Source organism: Grampus griseus (genome assembly GCF_964374135.1).
Source record: "Grampus griseus genome assembly, chromosome: 15".
NCBI lineage: Eukaryota > Metazoa > Chordata > Mammalia > Artiodactyla > Delphinidae > Grampus > Grampus griseus.
The window spans coordinates 14,557,203-14,574,679 of NC_139009.1; the positions used below are offsets into that span (position 1 = coordinate 14,557,203).

Here is a 17,477-nt window from a genome sequence, read left to right on the forward strand (position 1 = left end):
GTATTAACCATCAAACAACAGTTTATCTCCCTAATAATAACACAGAATACTATGTCCTAAAGGAGTTCTAGTAAGTTCAGTTTTGAAGAGTATGACCTCACATGCTAGAGGAGTGACTAGCAGAGTAACTAACCAAACAGGGACCACAGGCAGGGTCCTCATGAATGAAAAGAACAGCACACCATGGTTTGTAAAGAAATCCAGTCAATGGTAATGTTATACGAAATTCACCTGCCTCTAGATCTAATAGAAATTGAAGTACTTGCCAAGCCAGACAACAAACTCCAAAAATAAATAAATAAAAGGTTGTTCTTTTAAAACTACTTAAGAAACATTTTCCACCAGGCAAAGATTTCCCTTGGTGCTAGACTGACCATGTGTGACCATTATGCCAGGCATAATCCTCTCACTTCTCCAGGCATATGATTTTGGAATTAATACAAGTAGGGCCAAGGATGGAAAAAGGACGCTAACACTCAAAACGTATTTTACTTCCATCCTCAAGTTTATCCCATGGTTACCTGTCAAATTTCCACACTTGTTTTGTACCAAGGGTCAAATTTTCTTTGAACCCTTGAAAGAAGTCCATGCTTATATAGGTCAAATGCAGCAGCCCTGAATGCCCTTCCTTTGAGCCATTACTCAGGGCCTGAAAATTACAAAGATCCTTAAGACTCCTAAAAGCTTTAACAAAGACTTTGAGAACAATTTACATCAGGTCATTGACCAACCCAAAGATCCTGAGTAGGGCTCAAATGGGGAAATGTAAAAATAATTTAGGGTATTAAAGATGTTTAGTTTACCACTAAATAATTACAGAAGATCTTCAGTAGCTCAGGGGACCCAGCATGTAATTTCTTCCCAAGAAGGAAACCACAGGTCCAAACAAACATCAATTAATGACATAAAGCACTTATCAAGTCATCTCTTATTATTTCCACTAGTGGAGTATAACAGGAGTATTGAAAATTCCAAATTGAAAATCCACTGATAATTCGAAAATTGTTTAAAAGATTTATCTTCTTAATGATGCTTTGATTAGGCTACCACTCAAATTATTTTGAATTCCCAAACACAACAGCTAACAGTTGATACACAGCAGACTGACAGGAAAATTCTGAGCCTAAAAATTAGCTGATGTGAGCCACAAGTAGAAAATAAAAATATAACTTTAAAATCAGTGAGAAAGCAGCTTTCTGACACCCCAGAGAGAGCAGATTATTAATCACAGTCCACATTTGCCTGTTCGTAAGATTATCAGGAGGATAAAGAACATGGATTACTAGGTGACAAAGTTCATGTAAATATACATAAGACAAAGGTAAGCACAGAACAGGCAAAAGAGAACGAAAGGGCGAGGCAATTCCAAAACCACATTTTTTTGGCTGGTGGTTTTAAGCAATTTTGGTAATAAGACTACTTTATTTGTTTTAAACTTTGACAAGGAAAGAAATAAAGACTATATAGTTAGTGAGCATGGTTCCATCTTTTAAAAAGAATAGATAAATGCTTAGAAAGTGCCTTTCAGTGAAAGTGGAGAATATTTAAAGGATAAATATTAATCCCACTTAAGACCAAATATTTTTAAATTCCACAGAAATGTTTCTATTTATTTTCAGAATTCATGCAGCCAACACCAACAAACTTCTTGAAGAAACAAAGGGGAAATGTCCAGGTTTTGGCATTTGGCTCATTATTTATGTACTGTTAATGCTTATTTCTTGTTTTTACCTCAGGATCCAAGTTTCTGAAAACATACATTCTTGTCTTCTCCATCATTGCAAACAAATCAGGATTATCTTTGGCCCACTTCATATCCCAGACATCTTTTCGCTCCAATTTTAACAACTCGCCAATAACTTGCTGTCCTGTGCTGTCTGTTACCCGAGCATCCAAGTCAAAGAAGGTCAGAACTCCTGAGATGTCTATGATAGCAAGACGACTACAAGTAATGAAATTGGAGAAGGGGAAAAAAAACTGTAAAAGTACTATCTGCGTTCATGAATATAATTACTTATCACCATTCTTCAAAATAAGTTCATCAGAACCCGGGAATGAGGTAGAAATGGCTTTAAATAAATAACTGGCTTTAAACTAACATTTATAAATTTGATAGAAGACATGGGCTGCTTTCCATTTTGCTTCCTTGTGAAAAAAGTATCCAAAGGATTAAAGCAACTGGTATGCAAATAATTTTTTTTTAATTACACTAGAGTTTCTATATTTTGCCCAATGAGAGAAAACATCTAGACACAGTAAATATAATATTTAAATACAAATATACTACAGTAAAACCACACTGAACTGTAAGACAAGTTTAAAACAAACACAAGTCTTTGCATTTATTACATAATTACAACAATCCCAATGGATGACTTCTAAGTCTAACATGTACGCGAGGAAAGTTTTCAGACTTACCTGGAGTTGCAATTCAAGGATAACTGGTAGGCTCGACAATCAAGGGAGTATTTTTGAATCAAACCAACATTAGGAAGACTGTATCTCTGAATAGTGCCAGATTCACGACTCTACAGAAAGTATTTTTGATTACTAAAGCATATTTACCATAATAATATTAAATCACAACTACAGGTCTCTCTATATGTTCATACATTTGTTTCAAAACCAAAGTGATGGTGTCATAGTGAATTCTCAGTCCTGATCCTGATCGTGTTCTGAGTACAAATTTACCTCATAATTTAATTAAAACCTTTTTAAAGTGGCTGAAGGTGATCTAATTTTTTTTCATGTAATATTCAAGAGAGAAGTCAGAAACCTAGCTCTTTAATAATACATAAAGTCTTACATCACAAGGAAGATGTATCTAGGGTTATTTACAGTTGTCTAGGTTAACATTCGGGGTACATTAAAGGCTAAAATATAAAGCACTTATTGAACTAAATTTCGTATACGTGAAAAATCAATATAAGATCACCATAGGAAACAGTTGTTACTGAAAGTCTATGTTTTTATCCTATAGCCATCTATGTGATACCAGTTTGTGGCAAAGGGAGATGATCAGAAAGCAGTGATACAATGAGTATTAGTTTAAATGTGCTTAAAAATAAAACAGAATATAAGTTTCTATGCAACTCTGTGCAAGCCTTAAGGCTGACAGATCAACAGTTAGAGCAACAGACAGGAGAGAGCTGTGATTTTCAAACCCTGCTGTGCCTCCGGCCACAGCCACGGGGAAAAAAGCAGAAGGCTGCACTCAGCCCATCACTCCCTGTCCCGTTTCTAATGGCAGCAGCTCTGCCCTCCCAGCATGCTTCTCCACAGAGGCCTATCAGAAAGGCTGGGGAGGGCAAGAGAGTGGTGAGGAGGGCAGATATTTTTTAATGTACAAAAAGGAGGTATAGGCTTTAAAAGATTATACTGAAGTACACAATAAGATTTTGTTTTTGAAAAAGTGGGTCCTGTGGCTTTAAAAGTTTGAAAAAGGCAAGGTTCTAAAAGCTGTTTATATTTCAACAGTGGAAAGTTTTAAACGCAGAAGATACCTTTTCCATTAAAATTTTTGGCTGATATTAAAACTATTTGAGTGTAGAGGTAGACTCTCATTTAGGAATTAAGTCAATTTTTGTGACTGATCTGACTTGCATGTTTTTTTTATTTTTCCTGCAAATGTCAGAAACACAACTAACACAACCAAAAACCTGCTGTATAGCAAAGAATCTAAAAAGAAAACCTGACCTGACTGTAAGACAAACTGCCTTAAAACATATACCAAATTTATTTGGTGAGGAAAAATGAATACTATGTTCTTAAGATTTTTTCCCCCATAAACTTAGCTAATGTCTAAAGAATGTAACTAGAACTGGAAATATACACACGCAAGGATCTATTTACATAATTCGAATTTAATGACTCTACCAGCATTATTATATTAAACACTTATTTCTAAAATTAATATTTTCAAATGTCAGAGCTCAAGAAAAGGCACAACAACATTGATACATTGATTTTATTTGAAAAATTCACCAAAATTTTGCCACAGGCTTCTTTATTTTACTGGCTACCAAGCACACTACCTCTTCATTCTAATTCTTATGGAAGTAGCTGAGCCGAAGCACTTTCTCCAATATGAAAAAGCAGTCCACACAGAGGAGGAAACTTTCCAAGACCTGCTACCACCGTCCATCTGCTCCACATCTGCCAACCTTTATTGGGCTTGTTCAACCCAGCCTCAAACTCTCCCCAGCTGGCCATGATTCTACCGCTTTCACAAAGTTATTTTTGGCAAATGATTAACAATTTGTGAGGCAATCTTTAAAACTTTCTTATTTCTTTTGTTGGACCTAGTAAAACTTGAGGTGCCCGCAAGATGATATTCAAATCCAAAACATGTTGCTTTATTCTATTTTTAACAAGTTAAACGATTATTATTCATAGAATAAGTTTTTCTTTTAACAACTTACCACAATCAATGTCTTATCAGATGCAGTTATGGCACAAATTGGATCCCTTGTGCCCTAAAATAAATCAGCATTACTCTTTAACAAATATTCATTGACTGGCTAATCTGGTACAAGGTAGTATACAATTCACTAAGAAGAATACCGTAACTCTATATTTATTAACTTAACCAGCATTTACTTACTGAGCACCTACTATATGCCAGACATTGAACTAAGCACTGGAGATACTCGGATAAAATCTTTGCCCTCGGGGATTACTCAGAAGTCTACTGGGAAAGGCAGTGGAACCAACACCTAATGACAGCACAGTATGATCACAGTAGAGGTAAACCACAGGAGTTATAAGTGCACAGAGGGAAGAGCATAAACTTATACCAAAATGGGAAGAGAGACAAAAACTTGAGCTTAGCTGTAGAAGATGAACATTCAGCAAAAGGACCAGCGTGTGCCAAAATAAAGAAGGGGGCAAATGGCATGGCACTGCTACAACCTGGATGGATTATTTTTTTAAGCCAGTCTCAAAAGATGACATGCTATTACATGCTGTATGACTCCATTCGTAAAACATTCTCAGAGTGACAAAACTATAGAGATGGAAACAGATGAGTGATTGCCAGAGGACAAGGATGGGGGTGGAGAGTGGGTGTGAAAATGAAGAAGTAGCACGAGGCAATTCCTTTATGGTGATGAAGTTACATAAAACTACATGTAAAAACTAGTGAAAACTGAATAGGAATTGGGTCGTAGTCTAGTTCACAGCATCATTACCAATGTCAATTCCCTGATTTTGATATTACACTATAGTTATGTAAGATGTCACCATTGAGGGAAGCTGGGTAAAGAGGCTCTATGTGCTATTTTTGCAACTTCCTGTGGGCCTATGATCATGTCAAAATAAACTTTTTTTCAAAATCAAAAGAAGAAAAAACAAATCTAGAAAAATTTGAATTAGAATAGAAATTTTTAAAAGAATTACTAGAATAAAATGCTATTCGTTGGAAACAAATTATTTTCAGTTCTCAAAATAAAATTACAGTATTTCCAAATCTATGGATATTAACATTTGCTGGCACTTACTTGAATGGCTTTGCTATAATCAAGCACACCATCCGCTGATCCAGAAGGAGTATCATCAACATGATAAATTCTGAAAAAAAAAATTTAATTTCAATGATAGTATAAGTAAGGTTTATACTATTTCATGATCTCTAGAACAATTAAAGGATTGGATGACACCAATGAATACTGTTATTTAATATTACTGTCCTGATTATTTTAAAGAGTTCTTGACACAGCTCAATCTTACAAAGGCAGAAACTACCTACCATGTGTTTACTAGTTATGCAAGTGCCGTGCTCCTGAGAGCTATGCCAAAAATATATTTGGACACTGAATCATATATTTCCAGTGAATTTCGGTAAAAGCCCCAAGAGCTATCTTCCCTTACTCCCCCAATGAACATCTGTCAGGAACAACTTCTAAAGCATCAAGTTTCTCTGTTGTTTCTCCCTAATTTCCCTTCTAACGATATGCTTAATAAAGGTAAAACGTAAGTGCATTTGGGAAGCTCTAATTAATGGAATTCTTGTTCTGAAGTAAAGAACCCTCCCCTATGCCTATTGTGTTATGAAGATGCACCACTTCTGGTGTACCATCTCTCGGATACCTTTACTGTAACACTTATTCACACCACAGTATTGCTGCTAGTTTCCTTGTCTCTCCCACTAGACGGTGATTTTCCTAGAGGCAAAGACTACATCTCCAGTGCCTGCCACACGTTGTCAGGCGCTCTATAATGTCTGCTGAAGAAAACATTGAAATGAACGGAGGTGAACAGAGAAGACACATCATTGAGTAGCTATGAGGCCCTGGGCAAGTTATTTAACTTCTCTGAGCCTCAATTTCTTCATCTGTAAAAGAAGGCTAACAATTCCCCCTTTGCAGGATTTTTGAGAGGCATAAATAAAACGATGCTGGTAAAGCACACGTGCACAGAGCCTGATACATAAAAGGAGTTCAAGACACTGCAGCTGCAATATAATCACAGGAAAATTAAGCCATTTTCCATCTTTAAAATATCATGAAAGTTTATCATTGTTAAATTAAAGTCATATTTGTACTTTCACCAATATAATAAGGAGATCAAATGTTAAATAAATTTTAAAGAAATGTATTAAAAACAGAAAGGTATACTAATTTAGAGGTACCATGTTTCTGCTTTCTAATACATTTTTATTAAGTACATACAGTCAATATTTCTACTTAGTTATCACAAAATATAAGTCAAAGGTTAGAATAGGAGGTCTCTCAAGAGATCATCTGACCCAAATCCCTTTCTTAAAACAAGTAGGGTACTACAAGAAAGGCCAATCTGAGGAAAGTGGCTCAGAGCCAGATAAACCTGGCATTGTGTGCCATCTCCTCTTATCAGCTGGGAACCTCTGGCAAATAATTTACGCTGTGTGTCTCAGTTTCCTCTCTGTGAAACAGGAATAATACGAGTACTAACTAGACTTCCCAGTGTCTGGCACACAAGAAGTAGTACTCCATCGATGCTGGTTCCTATCAGCATCACCAACGGTATTTTACAGATGACGAGACTGAAGTTCAGAGAGAACTGGCCCAAAGTCATTAAAACTAGGAAGTATACCCCAGACAGAAATATAAGGAAATGATGCCTTCTTTATTTAAACAGAAGCCAGAATCTCTTTAGCTGGTTCACAAAGCACAGTCACTCCATGGAGAGGCTAGACTATTCTGCTCCAACCTTGTCCTAAGAGCCACCTTCTCCCCACAGACTGCAGGTCTCTTGTTACTAGTGCTAGTAACAAAGAGGCCAAAGATTCTTCCCACTGGGTCTTTCAGAACTACAGAGAATACAAGATATAGTATTTTTCCACTTCTTTTCTTTCCTGCTTCCACATGAATTCAGGTATCCACAATACTTTTACTGGGGTTATATCACCTACCTTAGTACACGAGTGAGTCTTAAAGGGAAGGGAAGATTGCATTAAGATCTCAAGTATGTGTGAAGGAAAATGGTTTGAAAAAAGCAACCTGAGATTTCTGACATGACTTCCCGCTGCCCACCACCACCAACACAGGCCTGTGCCCTCATTAACAATCATTAGGTTAAAATTACTCAACCAAATGCTTTGCTTAAAGCCTTAGGATAACAACAAAAGGGCAGCAAACGTGGAATATCACTAACAGAGACAATATAACTTACAAAACACAGTAAATGCACTGCTATACTTATTAGAAAGAATCCCTCCATCCTGGCTCCTAATTTCTCCACATGGTAGAGCCATCTTTACCCCCAGTTATCAGAAATAGTTCCAACCCCAAAACCCCTGGAATCCAGGGCAAGAGAAAGAAGGCAAGTGACCAATTCTCCCCACCTAGAGACCTCCTCCATATCTGTGTCTACGGACCTGCCTCTCCTGTGACGATTATGATACTAGAATCACCCCACCGTCCTGGAAAGACCTCTACCTCTAACCCATAGGAATGAAGTTTTGGTTAGACAATCATATGTCAGTGTAGCATTATAACTCTAATACGGTGAGAGTAGATAAGTGAGAATAGCCATCCCTTATAAAAACACAGGTTTCCAGTCTTTAACGCTAAAGGCTTTTCTTTTGTTACACCATGCTACTTCTCTTTTATTTTGATAAATTTAAACACATAAATCTGAAAGATATTCAAATTAATGGAAAATTATTTCTAGTAATCAAAACAATTTACAGTTCTCAAGCATGACAATTTGTAAATAGCTATGTCCGATTTAAATGTGATATGGTTGAGCTACTAAAAAATGTTCATCAAAAGTTATACCTTTCTCTCCCTTCTTTTCGAGACCGGGTGATCTGATTAATTTCCAATGCTGTGAGCTTCTTTGCCACACGATACTGCCAGGTATAAAATGCTTCTTTTGAAGCTGCTATCACATGGGTTTTGGTCATTGTAACAAACAATGGTACTATTAAAAAGAACATTAAGGCAATTAGGTTACAATTAGAATCGCAAAATGTGCTGCAAAAGACTTCAGTGATCACTGAGTCCAACCTCGCATCTTATAGACAGTATACCCTAAAAACAGTCTGAGAACTCAGAAGAGTCAAAAGTTGGTAGGACCATACAGAAATATCAACTCAAAATGAATCAGACATAAGTATAGAACTCTTAGAAGAAAACTTATGTGTAAATCTATGGGACATTGGGTTAGGCAATGATTTCTTAAATATGACACCAAAACCACAAGCAAGAAAAGAAAAAGTAGGGCTTCCCTGGTGGCGCAGTGGTTGAGAGTCCGCCTGCCGATGCAGGGGACACGGGTTCGTGCCCCGGTCCGAGAAGATCCCACATGCCACGGAGCGGCTGGGCCCGTGGGCCATGGCCGCTGAGCCTGTGCGTCCAGAGCCTGTGCTCCGCAATGGAAGAGGCCACAACGGTGAGAGGCCATGTACCGCAAAAAAAAAAAAAAGAAAAGAAAAGAAAAGAAAAAGTAGATAAACTGGACTTCATCAAAATTAAAAATGTTTGTGCTTCAAAGGACACCCGCAAAAAAGTGAAAAAACAATCCACAAATGGAAGAAAATATTTGAAAATCATATACATGATAGGGAATTACATCTAGAATGTATAAAGAACTCTTGTAACTCAATAATAAAAAGACAAATAGCACAATTTAAAATTGGGCAAAGCATCTGAGCAGACATTTTTCCAATGAAGATACACAAATGGCTACTAAGCAAATGAAAAGATGCTCAACATTATTAGCCACCAGGCAAAGCAAAATCACAATGAGATAACATTTCACACCTACTAGCATGGCTAGAATCAAGAAGTCAGACAATAATGAGTATTTGCAAAAAATGTGGAGAAATGGTAGGAATGTAAGTGGTGCATCCACTTTGAAAAATAGCTCGGTAGTTCTTCAACATGTTAAATGTATCAGTAGAATTACCACATGCCCTAGCAATTCCACGCCTAGGTATATATCCAAGAGAAATGAGAACATATGTCTACACAAAAACTCATACACAGGGGTCTCCCTGGTGGCGCAGTGGTTGGGAGTCCGCCTGCTGATGCAGGGGACACGGGTTCGTGCCCTGGACCAGGAGGATCCCACGTGCCGCGGAGCGGCGGGGCCCGTGAGCCATGGCCGCTGAGCCTGCGCGTCCGGAGCCTGTGCTCCGCAACCGGAGAGGCAGCGGCAGTGAGAGGCCCGCGTACAGCAAAAACAAACAAACGAACAAAAAAACTCATACACAAATATTAATAACAGCATTCATAACAGTCAAAAAAATAGAAACAGCCCAAATGTCCAAATGGATAAATAAAATCCCACTCCTTCCTCCCATCCCCACTACCATTACTGCTTGGTTCAGGCCTTTATCCTTCCCTCTGATCTCATATGTGTTATATTTCCTCATTAATTTAGTAAATGAAATTCTCCAAATTTAGGAATATAGTCTCTTAAACATTTTTTTCATCTGTTCCATTTCTTAGAGAATATTTAATTAAATTCCTACTGTGTACCCTTTGATGAAGTAGTCTCATCAAATCCATCTTACAGATACAGAGGATTAAAGATGTAAAATAACTTGCCCAAGGTCACAAACAAACAATACAAAATTAAACACACACATTCACAAAAATATAGAAAAACAAAAAACTCTTTCATAAAAGATCATTTTAGTAGCTAATTTCTAAATTCACAATTAAAATGGTACAAAACATATTGCTCTATTCAAAACTACTGTACAAAGTAATCATTAATACAGTCAGAATAAAGGAACAGTGTTAATAACAGCTACCGTTTATGGAGTTCTTGCCACAGCCCAAATAAAGGACATTTAGGGCAGTAAGAGACTTAGGAACTAAACAAAGAATTAGAAACTAGATTGATGGTATAGTGTTAACTGAACAGATTAACAAGTCGAGATTCAAACGCAAGAATTTTTATATGCTAAATAAATAGCTCAGTATAGTTGAATCATATTAAAAAGTTGTTTTTAATTACAGTTGTCAAGATTTCTCTATTCAAAATGTGTCCCACTACCAAACTCTAGAGGGAGTGAGAATCCTTCCTGTAGGGAACAGCTGGTTGGAAGGCAGTCCTGAGAATGGTGGCAGAGCCCGATTCAGGGGCAGCCCTGAGTGGGACACATGAGCAGGCCAGGCCTAGGCTTTGCTGAGCTTTTGCTGATCCCATCTGCACTAAATCGTAAGACATTTGCTAAATGTTCAGTAAATTCTACCACAGGTAGTCTGATGCCGGTAACTATTATGCCTTTAGTGTGATGTGAAGTAAGTTCACAAACCTTAACTGCTTTCTAATAAAATAGTTTTTCCTAAGCATATAAAAGCATTTTTCTAACCAATGTTTAGCTACAATTTTAAATTATACTCATGTTTCCTTTTTTTTGATACATCCTAAATAATCACAAGTTTATTATCAGCCTAATTAATTCAAAATTAAAAAGTGGTTCATAGCAAGTCAGACTTCTTGGATTTATATCACAGGCACTTGCTAACTCCGTGGCCTTAGATAAATTAAGTATTCTCTCTGAACCTCTGTTTGCTTACTGTAAATTGAAGATAATAATAATATTACCAACCTTATAGAGCTACTTTAAGGATTAAGAGAGATAACAAATATAAACCATAGTACAGTGCCTGGCATAGAATAAATGCTTAATAATAATAATTTTAAATGCCAATATTTATTGAATTTTAAAAATTATATGTCAGGCATTTTTATATAATTATATAGTTATGATATATAATATTAATACATAATTAATGTATTACATACATAACTCACACCTACCTTTTAAGGCAGGCACTATTATTACCCCCATTTAGCAGATGAAGAAACTGAAGGATGGAATGGTTAAATAACTCACTGAAGTTGCACAGCTAGAAAGCGGTAGAAGCTGGGACACAAACACAGTCAATCTGGTTCCAGAATCTGTGCTCTTAACCACTACGGCAGACTGCTTCTCATTAAGGGTTAATAACTGTTAGGTGAGGTTGCTATTATTTTTTGCTTTTTATAATAAAACAATATATAAATTCACTAGTCAATACAAAAAACAAATACAATATATATGAAACATGTTCTTTTGAATCAGCATGGCAGTAATTTTGGCAAATTCATATGGGCAGATAATCCTATCCAAATAAATTATGCTAGATCATCATTTATTATCTATCCCATCCAGGTGGTTTAGTTCTTAGTTTGCTAGAACTAAGCCTCTAGGGAAAAGTTAGAAGACCAAATTTTAACAGACTGAATATTTTAGGAAAAAAATATAATCAGGAAAAAAGCAGTCCATGTCCTTCTCAACTATTCAGTATCCAGAAAGAAAAAATTTGAAATATCTAGAAAGATCATTGGGAAAAAATTGTAAAGAAAGTAATTATGCTTCCATTAATTGAAATTTGTAACACTAATAGGTAATAGTTACTAGCTAAGCAAGGATGTAAAATAATTTAGGACAATCTAGGAATTCACATATAAGTAAAACCTGCTTGTAATATTTTAATGCTGAGGCCTGAAATAAATGTCTACATCTGTAATGTTCCCCTACTTTTCTACCTATTTCTCAGCCCTTTAAAGAGCTGCTAAACTGAAATTGCACTGAACTGTTTTCATCAAATCACCTCTCTCTGGCCTATATAGAAGGCTTAGTGCAAATGCTACCGGCCACCATTAGAAAGCTCCTACATGCTCCCCACAAAATGGCTGCAGCACAGGCACCTGGTACTTTTCAGGCACTTTTCATGCCTTCATTCCTCTGCAAATGTTGTTTCCTCTCCTTATAAGTGTTACCTGAAGAAATACTTATCCTTCAGAACTCAGCTCAAATGAAATCTTCTCTAAGTAGAAAAAATGTCCCTGACATCCTTATGCACCGACATCTACTTATCTAGCACCTAGCACCAAAACCTAGCACACAGCAGGGGAGCAAATGTCATTGTTCAATAGACTAACTATATTTTAATTATCTGTTTAGACATTCTACAGGAAATGTCAGAGTTAATTTCTTATCACTTCCAGTACCCAGTACAGTACCTGAAACAGTATATACTCATTGATGGTTTGCTAAATAAATAGATTTTATTTTAAATATTTTCATGCATTCAATAAACATTTGTTATGGGGCAAGCACAGCGTTAGGCAGTGGGGATACAGAAATGAATAAACATGGTTAGATCTTTAAGAAGCTCAAAATCTTGGAGGGAAGGTAGATAAGAAAATCAATAATCACAGTGCAGAGTAAGTACTTTGGATAGAAGCACACCAAAGGTATACTGAGGGCTCAAAGGAAGAGGCCCCAAAAATGGTACCTAACTCTTACACGTACAGTACAACAGAGCCTCACGAACTAAACTTCTGTAATAATACATAATGTTCTTTTTAAAAGTTTCTCTAGAGATTTTCAGGAAGAGCAGATGACAAATCACATTTCCTAGAACAATATCAGTTATACACTTTTTTTGCTTTAGCCTCCAGTCCTCATGAAAATTGGCATAGAAACTTAAAAAAGGAATTTCACAGGATATGTGTGAAGCAAAAATGTTGAATTTTTGGCTGAGTTTACTGCAGACCAGTGAAAGAACTGTTTGTTAAAATTTCAGCCAGTGAGACCGCAAAAAAAAAAGTTTCAAGACTCAAAAATACAAATAATCAGGCCCTCAAGCATTTGCCATTTTATGAAGGTAAAGGATTTACATCTGGCTTTATTAAAACATAGACTGCATGTGATTAAAATACTTTGAGGCTAACCCTATCATCATTATGATATTACGTTAAAACTTTTGATATTAAAAGAAAAAGCATATAATCTGAAGACTGACAGAATTCATCCCTTAGATTTAAGACTATTCTATTTCCAATAAAAAGAAGATATTCATGTGATAAGTATAATAATTTTAAGCTAAGGAATATTAACATTAACAAAGAACACTAACATTTATGTACATATATAAATACATTGCGAGAAACATATAAACATACCTAACACTGAACATAAGACAAGAAGTTGAAAAGTTTCAATGTTTAAAAGTGAGTTACCAAGACCCTAAACATACAGTTTAAAATCTTTGAGGCCAGTAAGTATTCTTCACATTTGCTTGTATCACCCAAATACCTTAGCAAAATACTTAGAAGGCACACTTTAACATTTAATTGTTAAGGCTGAATGTGAAATCTAAAAACAAAAAAGACTAGTCCTCAGATTCAGAAGATAATTCAATGGGTTTTCAGTTTTTGAAACCTACTATTTTTTCTAACACCATATCCAATAAACTAATGTACACTTTAAAAGAAAAGCATTATTTTGGAAGTTATAGTGAAATTGGCAACAAAATATTTGGTAACAATTTTTGACAAAATACTAAGAATAAGATTTGGAATTTTTTATGGTTACTTTCATAGCTATTAGATAGAGGGAAGGGTAAATCTAAAGAAACAAATGTCTTCTGAAAACAAAAAAGTCAGGAATTTTTTTAAGTTGTCCCTATTAATAAACTAATTTCATCAGAAAAATCTGGACAGGGCAAACTCACTTTAACAAGCAGCTAAAGTGTTTTTTATGGAAGAGAGGTACTTGGCAGTTTATTAATAATAAAAGTGGTTTCATGGCAGAATTCTTTCTATAATCCTCAGTGTATTACATACTAATCATTACACTGGATACCAATTCTCATACAATTATATTTCCCATTTAAAGCAAATGATGGCAGTACAGCAGTCGTGAGATTCTTGTGAATTTTAGACAGAGTGAACTTAAAAGTTATTGTATGAAGCAGGATCCTTCTGAGAGTGAAATGGGGCATTACTAATAATTTTACCATGACAACAGCCATAGACTGGTACTGAACCTGAACCTGGCAAACCAGGAAGTATGTTCATCCTTGTTTTAGAGAATACCGTTCTAATTAATAATAATACCATTGTTACAGTTTAAAATTAGTTTACAAATAAGACTTGATTAAAGAGGGAGTAAATATTAACATTTCCTTACCAAGATCAATGTATTTGGGATCCAGAGGTGTGCCAATAGAATTACAAAGAACTAGCACAAACTGTGAACAAATAAAACAGAAAGTATCAAAACTCCTGCTTATGTATTGTAAAAGAAATAATGCTTAACATACCATGCTTATCTCTTTTTCAAGTATCACTAACATGGAAAGAATTGATAAAATTAAATACAAAGAACAGCAAAGATAATCTACAGCACAAAAGTAAAGAAATATGCACTAAAATTAAACTAAGGCTGATTTCTCAATAGAGAGGAACACTGGTTTTCAAGAGACCAATTAAGAAACACAAGTACACTGGCTACTTTTCATTTTTATACTTCTAAAATTCCTGGTCAGCTATAACCTCAAAACTCATTTTTATCCTATAACCAGCTATGTAAGAGCTAACAATTTGTTACCGTTGCACCAAATGTTTCCATCTCGTTCTCCTCCTTTGAAGCAATATATAAATGACATGAGAAATTCAGAAAAATTCAGTTAATTCAGAAAAAAACATAACCCAACCCAATGAAAATAACTTAAAATGCTCAGTGGTTAACACATACACAATTATCAATGATTAATATTAGGAAAAATAATCGAACATAATGCACACTTTACATCAGATTATTCTAATGGTAATTTCAATTTTTTTGCTGTTAGTCACCTTCTCTATATCTAGTACTAAGAATAATATTTTACATAGATGTTTTCTTGATTAGAATAATAATTTCAAATAAACCAATTCTCAATGTACTATTTACACAGACTTCTTTTCTCAGTATCTCAAGTAAAACTTGTTTAATTTCATAAACGTAAACTAAATGATAAAAAAATACAGTAAAATATCATAATTTACTCTTCCACTACTTAAAACAAGCTTATTTACTGCCACAAAATATAAATGTTTTACATACTTATTATTCACATGCTCATAGCTTAAAGAATCAAATGAGACATCTTACTAAAAACAGAAGTCCCCCAACTTCCCATTTCTTGCTCCCTAAAGTAATTACTTTCAGCTCCTGTAATTCATTCTTTTGCTATTTACCTCCACAAATGTAAGTAACATGTTTACAATGCTACTTCTTGTTCTATTTTGTTTCAATTCAGGACATCATGTAACCATTACTTTCACCCCTCCTTCCCAGCCTCCCATTACACAGGAGCACACTCCCATCACTTCATCTTTCCACTACAGTCTTGTTAAATCAGAATTTAAGTTTTAAAATGTTATTATAGTTCAATTTTTAAACAATTTTAATTTTTTAAAAAATCTAGTGAATACATCATTTTGACTCTAAATGCTATTCAGTTAAGCTGAGGCAAGTATAACATGATTTGTTTTCCTTTCAAGCATGTTTTAAAGCTTTCCCTGGCGTGGATAATTGCCTTTATTTTTTTCTCTTTGCTTAGTTTTCTCTGTGTTTATTACTAACTCAAGTCCCCAGTTGTCTCCCAGTTATCTATGTGTCCCCTCAGGAGGTCAACCACATTAACTATTCTACTAATTTCATCTTGAATTTCTTTTGGAGCCACCTGGGCTGCTCTCATTTGATGACTCACTCCCTAGGCGTGTGCACAACTGCCAGCTGGTACCACTCCACACCACTGTTGTCAGGTTACCTGGTTTCTTCCTCTTTCTTAGTTTATTCTTCGTTTTGGTAAACCATATCCCAAAGTAACCTCCTAAGTTAAGAAAGCTCGGAAGATAAATTTTTGGTGATCTCGTACATCTAAAAATGTCTTTATTCTACCCTCATATTTAATGAGTAGTTTGCTTAAGGTATGGAATTCAAGGTGGGAAATCATTTTCCCTCAGAATTTTGAAAGCAATTCTCCAAAGTATTGAGGTTGACAAGTCAAATGCCATTATGATACCTGATCCCATGAAATCTGTTCTGGAACCAAGTGGGAAATGAAGACTGCGGTAACATTAATCTAACTGCCCTGTTTTCAGCAAGAGTTCCACCACCCTTCCCTGTGCTTGGTGCCCTTCAGTGCAGGGACTCCGTATCCTCTCTGGAGGGTAAACCAGTCTCCCTCGTGGTTAGAAGGGCAGCTGCCCACAGACTCAGTAGTGGGAAGGGATCTAGAAATCTGCTCCTTTATATGACCCTTTTTCTTTTTCCCAAAGTATTCTCCTGCCTGCATAATCTCTGGTACTTCCAAATCCCTTTTCTGTTCAATTCTTTCTCCTACCAGGTACCACCACCAAGTCCTATGTTTCTGGGATTCTGTGACGTAAACTCATTGCTTCTTTCCTTTCTCCACTGATGGCTGAGGGTTCCATTTTCTTGGGTCTGCTAAGGTAATTACCACTAACCTCCTTACTCTCTAAACTCCAAAATTATGTTGCTTTTTCCTCTCCCTTTCTGATCCCTATGGGCTTATAGCTTTTTAAAAAATACCTTTCCTGTTGTTTCAGTCAGTTTCAGGAGAGAACAGAGCCAAATGTGGCTGTTCAATGGTCACCTTAAACTAAAAATTCTATACTTTTTAACGGGATGAAATAATTTATAACACAGCCAAAGACATTGGTAGTCCTTTCTTGAAAAATCTGCATACTTCTGCAACTATTTAAATTGTTAACAGACTTTTTTAAAGGGCATTATTTATTTATTGTATGTTATGAGACACTGTCTTTTAAAGTAATATAAGTCCACATAAAAGTACATTTCTGAATGTCAAAGCTACCCAAATTGTTATAAATGGCCATTGTTACATAATTTCTTGAGCATTTGTACTAGACATCTGGTTATTCATTTCTACTTATGGAATTTTAAATTGGAAAAGAATTGTGGTATTTTAAATATATTTCAGAGACAAAAAGCTTCAGTACAGGTCAATATAAACTGCCAATGGATTAACTAATTGGAGAAAAAAATCAGGGGACACAGAACCAATAGAGTCATATAACTTTCCAAACAGAGGTCTAGACAGACATGGCCAATAGACCCAATACTTTGCTATACCTGCCAGTACAGAGGCCATGCTTGAAAAGACAGAGAACTA

General features: G+C 35.6%; 1 protein-coding gene across 2 annotated transcripts in view; it reads right to left on the reverse strand.

The window, feature by feature from the left end:
• The window catches only part of WDR35 (WD repeat domain 35), a gene marked incomplete at its 3' end in the record, with an annotated part of 59,159 nt that overhangs the window by 19,399 nt on the left and 22,283 nt on the right, over positions 1-17,477 (reverse strand). The window contains exons 11-17 of one of the 2 annotated variants that reach the window (XM_082672525.1): positions 14,882-14,914; positions 14,462-14,522; positions 8,259-8,403; positions 5,499-5,568; positions 4,422-4,475; positions 2,419-2,528; positions 1,732-1,942 (exon numbers count right to left, since the gene is read on the reverse strand). In XM_082672525.1, coding sequence (XP_082528651.1) covers positions 1,732-1,942; positions 2,419-2,528; positions 4,422-4,475; positions 5,499-5,568; positions 8,259-8,403; positions 14,462-14,522; positions 14,882-14,914 — 684 coding nt within the window. The remainder of the gene's footprint in view (positions 1-1,731; positions 1,943-2,418; positions 2,529-4,421; positions 4,476-5,498; positions 5,569-8,258; positions 8,404-14,461; positions 14,523-14,881; positions 14,915-17,477) is intronic. The other variant, XM_082672524.1, reaches the window with a different exon arrangement.